The sequence below is a fragment of the Tripterygium wilfordii genome, chromosome 6 (genome assembly GCF_013401445.1).
Source record: "Tripterygium wilfordii isolate XIE 37 chromosome 6, ASM1340144v1, whole genome shotgun sequence".
Lineage (NCBI taxonomy): Eukaryota > Viridiplantae > Streptophyta > Magnoliopsida > Celastrales > Celastraceae > Tripterygium > Tripterygium wilfordii.
In genome coordinates this window covers 4,358,208-4,370,320 of record NC_052237.1, presented here as the reverse complement: position 1 = coordinate 4,370,320, position 12,113 = coordinate 4,358,208, and the positions used below count along the sequence as shown (strand labels likewise).

Genomic DNA, 12,113 nt, shown 5'->3' with positions numbered 1-12,113 from the left:
GAGCACAAAATAAAGATAAAATCATGTAAAAAAAGAAGAAGATGCCAACAGATCTTAATGTTAGAGCAACCACAACGGTGATTTTTTATTGAGGCATAGATAATATATGAAAACTAGTTGCATACTCACGTTTCGCAAGACATATAATTAATTTAGAAAAGAAAGATTTTTGACAATTTTTCGATATTTTATTATCATGATAAACAATAGAGCTTAAATTGTAGAAAATTGAGATAATTGATGAAAGCGTTTCTTAATACAACTTCAATTTTATTTTATTTTATTACATGTGACAAGAGTTTGAGCTATACAGAAGTAGATGTGACAGCTTCTAAAGCACTTCAGTATTTTGTAACACACTTATCTTAATTATATGATTATGATTGTTCAATTGCTTAGCCGTTACTTTTCATTATTTTACCCTTTTTTTAACCCTTTTTATTATTCTTAATAGTATTTATGCACATTTAATTGGTTATCATTGAAATAGCATTGATTTTCCGATAATTAACATCTTTAATATTATGTTTATTTAATTTTTGGTGGATCTTTATTATTAACATTGATGATTTTTCCATAATTAAAGGGAAGTTTTTTACCCCTCTCTTTGCTATTCTCCATAATTCAAGAGGAAGCACCATTGAGGCTTCCCTTTTATATATATAAATTGATGATTTGTGTTTTATTGATAGGGTTGTATTGAAAGACGTGTTTTATTGATGTGGTTGGAAATGAAAATAAGATGGGTATAATGATATAAATTTACTTGTTTGATTTTTGTGTAATAGAGATAGGACCCACCAAAAACCATGTGTGTGTCATATGGGATCCATCAAATAAGCCATTTGCAAGGCCAACCAACTAACTTTCATGGTTGCTCAAGCAAAATGCACCCAATAAAGGAAATTGATAAACAAACCCCCTCTATTTTAAACCCCCTCCCCCTAGGTTGTCACTATTTGTCTTGTCATGTCATGTTTTTTCATCATGTCTCATCTCATATACATACATATATATATATAGATATATACATACACACACATATAGGGCAGAGAATATATATATATATATTTATTAATTTAAATGTTTTGATTAAGATTATTTGTTTGCTTTTTTTAATTATCATAATTTTGTAAGACATAGATAATAATTTATTCAAGTACATGAATAAAAGCTTCAGATGAAGATTTGATGAATCCATATGAGTGCATGTACGCATCTAATCGTTCCGCATACGGAGTCGCCCATGCAGCTGCACAAGTATGTCTACAGTGAACCCATTCGGGTGTGATGGGAGGCATTGGATAATTCCTTGTCAAACCAACTTTGACGTAGTGATTACCATTTACGTGCCCTATAGCAATGGCAACGCGTAGATAGGGTGATGGAGGAGCTGTACGTAGTGGTAGATATGTCCAACTCTCTGCATGATGAAGAACATGCAATATCACATTGTATGCAGAAGCAATCAATAGACCCATATCTGGCATTGTCATCCAATGCTCAAATGGTGCTGCAACATCATCTTGAAAAAAGTTCAGTGAGTGTTTAACACTGTATGCCCTCTCTTCACCGCCAATTTGTGTCCAGTTTGTTGAACCCACTCGATCATCGATTGTCGCGATTTGAACACTTGATCAGTTTCAAATTCACATCTATCGTTAACTTTGATATTATCAACCATCTCGTCCGCATGTTCGTCTTCTTGCTTTATTTCGACTGAGATAAAATCACCCTACAAACAATATAATTTACACTGAGTATTTACAAAAAAACAACAATATAATTTACATCAGTATATGTATTTACCTGTTCACTTGAACAACTTGACAAGTGGTAGTCGAAAATATCACTAAAGTAATCCATATCCACAATAGGTTCACTCTCTTTTTATCTCAACAACATACTACTTTAAGACTCTCTCTCGTTTTTTTCTCACACACTACTGCTATCTCTTGCAGCTTCTTTAAATGCTCTGCAAACTCTTCTCAATTTATAGCCATATATGTACACATGTATAGTCAGAGAATATATTCTCTGTCCTATACAGAGAATATATATTGAGTTGGAGTCCATGAGAGAGTGGTGGATTGAATACATGAACGGTCAAAAAAAGGGGCTGGCGAGTTTTACGATGCAAGGACCACTAAGCAAAATGTGATGTTTTTTTACAATTTCAAACCATTGAAAAGTCATTCAACGGATGAGATTGGAAAAAGTCATTAAAGTAGTCTAGAGAAGGTAGGGGGTTGAAAGTAGGGGGTTGGGATAGTGCTTCCCCCCAATAAAATGACTCCATTGTACACCTTCTTTTTTTTTCATGAATCATTATTTTAGAGAATAAAATATTTCCATGGGACAACAAAAATGCATTATTGAATGCTCTTAGGAGAAAACAGGTAATAGTCAAGTAATCCAATGTATAATGGGGATGGAAGTTATATGTTGCTTTAAGACAATATCAAAGGACAGGAGTGCCTTATTGGCTGATAAGTTGGTGTGTTTGTGAAGGGTTTGACTGTTGTCCAAATTTGACTCTAAGACTGCTCTCATTAAGAACCAATCAACAACAATGACTGGCAGAGATTAACCCGTTGAAGTGACTTAAGTCTATTGGCTTGAATTAATGTAAACCACTTGCAACTAATCTTTCCAACTCCATAAATTAATTTGTTGGGTTGAGGTATTTCATATCATTTATACATATTCTTATTAGGTTTGATCAATAAATTAGGGATTGGGTCTAATCTTGTGTTGAGGTGAGGTCTATTGCAGGTCTAGCGCTTTCTGGAGTTATTGTTGTCCAAACGCTCAGATAAGTGAAGCGGTAGAGGAGCCTTACTTGAAGGTCTTACTCGAGAAAGGTTTGAAGAACTGTCCAGACAGTTTATAGGGTGTCTGGACAGATGTTCTAGAAATCAAGTCTGAAAAGGGTTAGGTGTTCTAACAATTGACGGACTGCATTATTTTTTTTATAAATAGGAGACTTATTTTTTTAGGGTTGTAACGTAATTTCTATTATTTGTTATATGGGTTTAAAGAGACGGTTGAGAGAGAGCAAAAATGATAACTTTGTGGTGTATGTATTGGGTTTAATTGGGTTCAAGGTGTAAGGGAGAATTGAGTGTGTAGTTGTAACAATTTACTACATAATAGATTTTGTCTTGGTTGTCTTTTCACAACACGTGATTTTTTTCTCCAGTCTTGAAGGTTTTTCTAAGTACATTATTTGTCTTAATTGTGTTGTTTTTCTTAATTTCAATTTCTTTACTGTCGTGTTAATATTTCTGTTAAGCAGGGATTCAGGGTAAATTTCCCAATAAGTCTAACATTCTCCATGGACGGACAATCCAACAACATAACATAAGTGCTTTTTTTTTAGATTGTGAATGTGTTACATTCCAAGATGATGTCAAAGATTAAAAAAAAAATGACAAAAAACTATGGATGAAGAAATGGCTGCTATTGAAAAAACAATACTTTGAGAATTAATAAATCTTCCTAAAACAAGAAGATTGATTGGTGTGAAATGAGTCTATAAACAAAGCTGAACGATGGAGGAAAGGTCAATAAATACAAAGGTCGTCTAGTTACAAAAGGTTGCAAAGAAGAATATGGCATCCACTATCAGAAGGTAGGGATGAGTTTAATCATGTAAACATATTCCAACATGTTTTAACGTTAATCAGAGTGTCAAATAGTATGAGTTTGGCAGTGTGTTATAACTGTGTTCAGTTGCAACATACCTCACAGCACCACAGTTTTTTGTGACACGCCAAACAGTTTTTGCGTTCCAACTCACGTCACAACACTCCCAAACGCTTACAATATATGTTGAATTGTCCTACGTAATCAAATTACGTCAATTATTTTATTTTAGATTGATGTATAACGTAAACCTTAAGTGATTTTATATTAATATTATTAGTCATCTAATATAACCGTAATTTAGATACGCCAAACATACCTCACAGCTCCGCACCGCACCATAGTTTTAAAAGTGATGCGCCAAACAGCTTTTTGTGTTTCAACTCACCTCACAGCATCACACCACACCTCACATCCCCTCACAAAAAGGGTCAACAAAGGTTGGCAGGGAAGGCCACATCAATAAGGAAAACATTTTCTGGAGATTAAAATAATGTTAACAAATGCCATGTCACACCAGACAAAATTGATTGACTCATATGACTATTTTTTTTTTCGCATAAAAATTAAATATACAAGCATGATATCTCTGACAATTGCCCAGAACACTAAATTTAAATTGGAAATTCAATCAAAACATTTCTTTCTCAAATATGTAACTAAACGACCATTTAGTCATTTTGTAACGACTCGCACCTCCGCATTAGTAACACTCTGGGCCAGTCCATACTAACCCGTAGAGCTTTATCTTCCTAAGTCCAACATCAATCCATACTAGTTTGAGATCAGGAAAAACATTTGTTATTAGTTTGGAAGTTTGACATCTTATATTATATACTTCACATTTTCTCCTAAACAATATGAGACAAGAGACTAAGTCTCTTTGCCACTCGATAACTCGTCCAGCACCACTAAGCTTGACAATGTAGAGGCTTGTGGCCCCATCCACTTGAACCGGGAGCTAGAGACTCTCCCTTAAGGGTCCATGTCCTTGTGCAACCCACATCACCATATACGTTGATTGGTGCCCACACCTTAAACCCTGAAGTCTCAGCTCCAATACCGTCTATAACAGTTCGCTCCTCCACATTAATAACACCTTGTCCATTTTGGGTCATCCCATACTGGCCGTATGGCTTTGTCTTCCCAGACCCAACACCAACGCATACTAGTTTGAACTTATAAAAAGCGACTTGTTACTAGTTTAGAAGTTTGACTTATTATATTATGTATTTCATATCTTCCCCTAAGCGATATTAGACAATAGACTTAGCCGATTCGTCACTCGGTAGCTCGCCTGACATCATCAAGTACTTAGAGACTTATGGCCCCGCCCAATCGAGGAGGACGCTACACATTCATCTCTTATTTGATTTCGCAATCAATGTTTCACAATCTTCATAACTGATAATGCGCCCTCTACGATTGTAATTGCCACATATAAAATCAATACTAGTATTATTAGTCTACACACAAGCGTATATACTAAATTATACCTCGTCTCAACTACTTTCTCTGCAAGATCAGCAATGCCATGAACCCTTGGAATAGCGGAAGAATATGCTCGTTGGCGAGGGAGTGAATGATTAATCTTGGTGATAGTGAAGAAGAAAGGAGAAGAAAGGGTAAAAACGAGAGAGACAAGAGACCTATTGAAAGGAGTTATGGCTTTTTTTTTATTTTTTAAAATTTTTTCTACCTTATCAAAAGATTAACTATTTGTCATCAATCTTTTATTAGGTTAGGGGACATGTATCATTATCATTAGTTAAGTCATTCCTATTTTGAGCTTACTTGTTCTGTTGCCCAGATTATATAACTAATCTTTCATTGAGATAAGGGGGACATGTATTGAGTGAGCATCTTAATCCAATTTATACATTTATATAATTTATTATTAAAAAAATGTTACTACTAAATTTTTTTAGGGGAGGGGGCACCTGCCCCTCGGTGTGGTTTCGTCATTGCTAGTTTCAATCAAATCTAAACAATAGAAAAAGTGAAAAACCCCTAAAAATTATTCACCTATTATTCTTCGTCTATTCTTATTCTTCTTTTTTTTGGTGATGAGATAACCTATCGAAAGCACAGTCCATCGGAATCCACCCCAATGGTAAACCCACGGATCACATACAGGCTGGTTAAGTCCTGGATTGAAACCCAGTGTATAATAACCCCAAATCGTGCCATAAGAGAATACATGTAACATGTGTGAATGTAAATACATTGACCATAATCAAAATTAGTATGAAACCAAGGTTTTTAAAACCGGACCGGTCATCAAATCGGAAAAGTCTTCGGTTCACGGTTCAAAGGTTCAACCGGGGTTCAAACCGATTTTAACGTAATGAATTATTTATATATATATTTATATTATATGCATATAATATATAAGAAAACTTCATAAAAATACAATATATTCAAATAAAGTATCATTTTAAACAAAGAAAGTCTCATCGCCTAGTGGGTAAAGCTTTTTTTAATAAATAAAAGGTCATGGGTTCAAACCATACAAATAACAAAATTCAAAAATATTTTATTAACTTTAATTCATGAATCGAACCGGTTAAAACCGGCCCGATTCTTATCGGTTCAACCGAAAACATCCTGGTTTATAAATTACCGGTTCTGGCACCTCAACCGGACTGAACAAGTGGCCGGTCACCGGTTGGACCGGTCCAACCGGCCGATCTGGTCCGGTTTTCAAAACCTTGTTTGAAACTATGAATTGAAAGTGGCCAAACTTTTGATAAAGGCGACCAGGCTCTAATTTTCCTTTAGGGAGGTTTAGTCACACTCCGATTTTTTTTAAATACACCCCAATCTAAATTGATTATCCCTTATAAAAATCAATTGACGGGTTGTCTTTGCCGGGGTGTGACTAAAGCTACCATTTTCCTTTATATAGACATATTCGATGCTCATGAAGCCCAGCATCAAAGAGGGACGTTAGAACGCAGCATCTAATTTTCGGATGGCGGGGACCTGCTGTATTTTTATTACAACAGATCCCGTTGTAATACAATTTTAACTTAGCAAAAAATTTTATTTTTATTTTTAAAAATAATAAATGTGTGGTATTATTCGTAACGAATCCAACGATATATTTTTTGTTTGAAACAAAAATCATATTAAACATAAAAAATGCATGACAATTTTAGATCGTTGGATATAAATACAAAACATTCGATGTCTCGATTGCGATGAATTTATTTTTGTTTTGAACAAAAAAAATGTATCGTTGGATTCATTAGACCGAATACTAAACATTTACGATTTTTAAAAATTAAATAAAAAATTCTTTGTGCTCCAAAACAGCTACAATGGGGTCTGCTGTAATTTTTACTACAGCAGACCCCCAGCACCCCTAATTTTCCCTTACTTTGCGGTTGACTTGGGCTTCCAATAAAAATGCTTCGTCCCCGACCGACCCAAAATTCTTTTCGCTGCGACAGTCTCACTGTCAATTCGTGTCCCTCCCTTCTCCTCTCCCACTCCTCTCCGTCGCCGAAACCAGACGCACAACCTCTCTGGTCCACCGCCTCTTTCTCTATCTCTTTTTAATTGTTCTGAGATTTCAGTTCACTTTCTATTTGATTATTTAAATGCACCTGCATTGACTCCCCAATCAGTCCCCAGCACCGCCAGCTACAGTCTACTATGCATTCACCCTGATACATATGCATCATACTCTGGGTGCGCACCGCCTCATATACCGAGCTCGTATTTCTAATCACGTAAAAGCTGGCCTAATCGATCAGGCAATCCAGGTATTCGACGAAATGACCCAAACAGATTGCGGAATATTTAGCGTAGATTGCAACCGATTTATTGGCGTTTTAATCCGACAATCCCGCTTCGGCCTAGCTCAGCATTATTATCACAAAATGCTCCCTCTAGGATTCTCTTTAACCTCATTTACATATTCCCGTTACATTTCTGGTTTATGCCAAATTGAGGACTTTAGTACAATTGGCTGCTTATTTTCAGATATGGAGAGGCTGGGGTTGCTGCCAGGTATTTGGGCCTTTAATATTTATTTAAATTTTTTGTGTGGTGGAAATAGAATAGAGTTGGCTCTAGCGGTGTTTTATAGCATGGCGAAGAGAGGGAGAGAGCCTGATGTTGTAACATATACCATTATCATTGATGGGTTGTGCAAAGTATGCAGGTTTCATGAAGCTGTTCGAGTTTGGCATCATATGATTGACAAAGGGATTAGACCGGATAATAAGGCCTGTGGGGCACTTGTAATTGGGTTATGCGAGGGAGGGAAAGTGGATTTGGCATATGAGCTTACAGTTGGTTCGATGAAGGATGCTGGTGCTCAGTTCAGCATTTTGGTGTACAATGCTTTGATTAGTGGTTTTTGTAAAGCTGATAGGATTGATAAGGCGCAAGCAATGGAGTTGTTTATGAGGAGGAATGAATGTAAACCAGATTTAGTTACCTATAACGTGTTCTTAAATTATTGTTGTGATAAACTTATGTTGGAAGAGGCTGGGAAGTTGATCAAGAAGATGGAAGGGAGTGGGATAGAACCCGATATCTATAGTTATAATCAGCTGCTTAAGGGCCTTTGTAAAGCCAACCGCCCAGATAAAGCTTACTTGCTAATGGAGAATAAGATGCAACCGAAAGGATTGTTTGACATTGTTTCTTATAATACTCTTATTGAGGCATTTTGCAAGCCACGCCACACTAGAATGGCTTACAAGCTCTTTGAGGAAATGGGTTCAGAGGGAATTGCACCGGATGTGGTGACAGTCACTATTCTAATAAAAACTTTTCTTAGAGAAGGTAGTTCTGATGTAGCAGAAAAACTACTTGATAAGATGAAAGTGACAGGCCTGTTACCTGATCGTATTTTTTTTACAACTTTAGTGCATCACCTATGCACTACTGGAAACATTGGGATGGCTCATAGTGTGTTCCGTGATATGGTAGATCAGGGAATTAACCCTGATGCTATTTCATACAATGCCCTCATAAATGGGCTTTGCAAGTCTTCTGGAGTCAGTGAAGCCATGAATCTATATGAGGGAATGCATACCCGAGGATGTGATCCTGATGAGGTAACTTACAACTTGATAATTGGAGGGCTTATACGGGAAAATAAGCTTCCGGTGGCCTGTGGGGTTTGGGATCAGATGATGGAGAAAGGATTTACTCTTGATAATGGTGTTTCAGACTTATTAATTGAAGCCATATATACATGAGACGTCACATGAAAACAGAATATGGTATGTATTTCATTGTTCCCCTCCCTCTTTTAAGGCATGTGTCCGTGCTTATCATGTTAATGCTGTACAGTAGATAGGATATCTGTTTGAATCGTTTGCTTTGGGAGTGGAATTTTAGTGCTTTCACTTTGTTAATGGTAGCAGTAATATTCAGCTTCTGTTTACAGTTGCATCTGACCATCTTTTATTGCCAGGTTTTTGCTCTAGTAAATAATTTTTATTGGAGCTTCTTGTATGTCTTATTTCTTTGAATTATCTGAAATCTGGCTTGCAAAGATACCAAACATTGTTACTATGCCATTGTAGAAAATTTTGCTTAAATGGCTCCTAAAAAGGAAGTGTTAAGAATGGTCTGTTTTACATAACCCTTGAAACTAGTATTTGAACTGCAGTGGAATATATTAAACATACAATCAATTTTGTAAATTATCTCATAGCACATCATTTGAACCTATTTTTAGAGTTGTGTCCTTGTGTAAAGCTGAGATTAGACAATGTCTAGAAAGTTCACATAAAGGACTTGCTCTTGAAAGACTCTTGATAAGTTGATAATGGTTTTCAGCACCATAGGTGAAGGTGGTTTATGATTGTTACATTTTTTCGAATTTCAGTGCATGTTACTTGGGTCGTAAAGACCTTAGCTCACCATTGATGGATCTGTTTTGTGAAGCCGTTGATGGTGTATTTGTGCGACAATAGCTGGCACTTATACTGTAGGCATGAGTATTCAAACAGGACCATTAAAGACTCATGCATGTCGTTTTATGGTTGAACATGTGTGTTGTGGATTTCTTCTCAATTACAAAAAAGGTTCAGTGGGTCTTCACACCGTTGTCTCTAACAAAAAAAAGTTATTATATTTTCAGGTTCTGGTGCTAGCTTTATTTCTATAATTTGGTGCAGATCCCAGAAAATGAACTATTCTTATGTTGGAGTTCATGTTATCAGGGTTGTTGCTACCAAGTCGCCCTTCCTACGGTTATTGATGATCGGCATTCAGGTTTGAGATGATGGTTTTCTTTATTATATTTTAATTTTCTTTTTGACTATATATAAAGCTTCCAATTAAGTGAAGCTTTCTAATGTTTATACACTATATGCTTTGATGATACCCACCGAAGAGAAGATATGTGAGGCAGTCCTACCTATGTATGCTATATGCTTTGTTGTTATTAGTATTGTAGATACCTTTAGTCCAATTGTATAGGACGAAATTGTATTTTAAGGAAGGAAATTAGGAATATAAAATGAGTGTACTGCTGAAAGAATGTGATGTTTGATTATACGTTACAAGAGAAACTGAAAATGTGAAATTGGAAAGGTTATTTTATTGCACTAAAGTCGACCATTTTAGTGCTTCAAAGTGATCATTAGCTATAATTTTGTGTTGCAGTTTCTAATTCAAATGTGAAGTATCAGTGTGCATCTTTGGTTTGTAACTTTTCCTTGCCATAGAGTCTGCCTTGTAATTACACAACCCTGCTGTTATAGTTACTACAGTTCAATATGAAATCTGGTTTTCATGAATGAAAGCAATTCCCTGAACATTATACTCTTATTTGTAACTGTGCAAGCAATGCTTTCTCAATGACTTCTATATATGCATTTTTCCTTTTGTTCAGATCAAATTTGCCTCAATGACACAAATACACGTGGTGTTGCTATGTGAGATAATAGAAACTAATGCTGGCTGGCGAGAGATCAAACTTTCCTTTCATTGTAAGTTTTTCTCTATATTTCATTCTTCATGGACAGGATCAGTTCCACTGCCAACATGCGGAATTTCTGGCTGAAAATTTGATGTTTTTGCTGTGTTCTTTTTGTCATTTTATTTGAATCTCTCTTAGCTTTCATGAAAATGTGAGTCTGTCTTATGCTGGAGAATGTAAATAGAATGAATTACAAAGGCATGCCGTCACTATTGAAGTTGGAAGGGCACAAGGGCTAATTGACCCAGGGTTTTATCTAGGGTTTATCTTTGTCAAATCAAAGCGTAGTTTGAAATAATATGTTAATAAAATTTACAATTGCATTAGCTAATTGGTTCATCAAAGGGAGTAAGTTGATCCTATCTTATCATTTGCATATTAAGATTGTTTCCATGAGTTTTGATTCCTGCATCATTCTTGAACAATCACAGGATTCCAATTCCAGGTATAAGGTCATGCAATACCTGCCTTCTGAACTGATGCCCTCTTATTACTGCAATCTCAACAGAAAGCAGCTCTTGTCAGTTTCCACACATATGGAATAGGTGTGCAATTTGTCCCTATTAACATCTGTTTGTTCACAATGGTTTCCCTCTCCTGAAAGTTTTATATGATACAACATAAAATTTTCTTCTAATCTGTTCTCCTTTTATTTGACAATGTGAATAATGCCATAATCATACTTATAGGTATATCCTTTGGTGGTCATTGTGAACTTCGAGCTCTGCATATGATCTTCTTTCATTATCTCATGACATGGTGTGCTATTTGTGGAAGGTGTGGCATTGGATAAGTTGTAGCTACGTGTAATCTCAAGTATGGGAAGACCTACGCAGAGATTATCAAATATACAGGACTCAGTTTTTAAGATTGTCCGAGTGTATATTGGGAAACAGAAACCGATGATATTGAAGTGTGAAATATTGATCGATGGTATGGCCATGCAACCTAATGCAGTTATGGACATTAATAATGCAGAATCTTATGTTGTTCTTTGTTTTCCTCATACAGGGAAGTGCAGAAAGTTACCAACTTGAAGGGAACCAGTTTGTCCATCAACAAAACAGTCTAGTGAGTCCACATGAAAAGTGACGCAGCTCACAGCAAAGTTTTCCCTAATGGGTTGGCTCAAAAGGCGTTATAATTCAATTTTCTTGTCCTGAATTATGGCATTGTAGCCTGACAATTTTCAAGTTGTGTTGTCTAGAAGCAGTTAAAAGATCTCTCTGGTATTGCTACATAAAATATAAGTCTGGAGAGCAAGTTTTTTGTGTCTGATGTACTGGTTGCTGCTCAGTACTTGGGACATTCTGGTGATGATTAACGTCGGTTCTGCGCATTTGAAAACATAAATGATTCATCACATTTTTCAATTATAGTTCAGTCCATGATTTTCCTCAGCTAGTCTGGTTTCTTCGGTCTTTACAGTTTACACCATGCCATCTGACCCTGGCAGCATCCTCCGGGGACTTCAAAACTCAAAACTGGTCAAGGGAATCCACTAAGAGGAAAT

At 36.0% G+C, this 12,113-nt stretch overlaps 1 protein-coding gene across 6 annotated transcripts; it reads left to right on the top strand.

The window, feature by feature from the left end:
- The first annotated feature begins 7,026 nt into the window (after window positions 1-7,026).
- On the top strand, window positions 7,027-12,004 carry LOC120000285 (pentatricopeptide repeat-containing protein At1g13040, mitochondrial-like). Of its 6 annotated transcripts, none has more exons than XM_038848295.1 (6): window positions 7,027-8,891; window positions 9,795-9,891; window positions 10,514-10,610; window positions 11,032-11,145; window positions 11,378-11,533; window positions 11,612-12,004. In XM_038848295.1, exon 1 carries the CDS (start codon window positions 7,329-7,331, stop codon window positions 8,865-8,867), a length of 1,539 nt encoding a protein of 512 aa, XP_038704223.1. In that variant the 5' UTR covers window positions 7,027-7,328; the 3' UTR covers window positions 8,868-8,891; window positions 9,795-9,891; window positions 10,514-10,610; window positions 11,032-11,145; window positions 11,378-11,533; window positions 11,612-12,004. The 6 variants fall into 6 exon arrangements, with proteins under 6 accessions (XP_038704223.1, XP_038704224.1, XP_038704225.1 ...); XM_038848296.1 differs by having other exon boundaries at window positions 9,758-9,891; window positions 11,046-11,145; XM_038848297.1 differs by having other exon boundaries at window positions 9,758-9,891; window positions 11,046-11,145; window positions 11,290-11,533.
- Window positions 12,005-12,113: the final 109 nt, after the last annotated feature.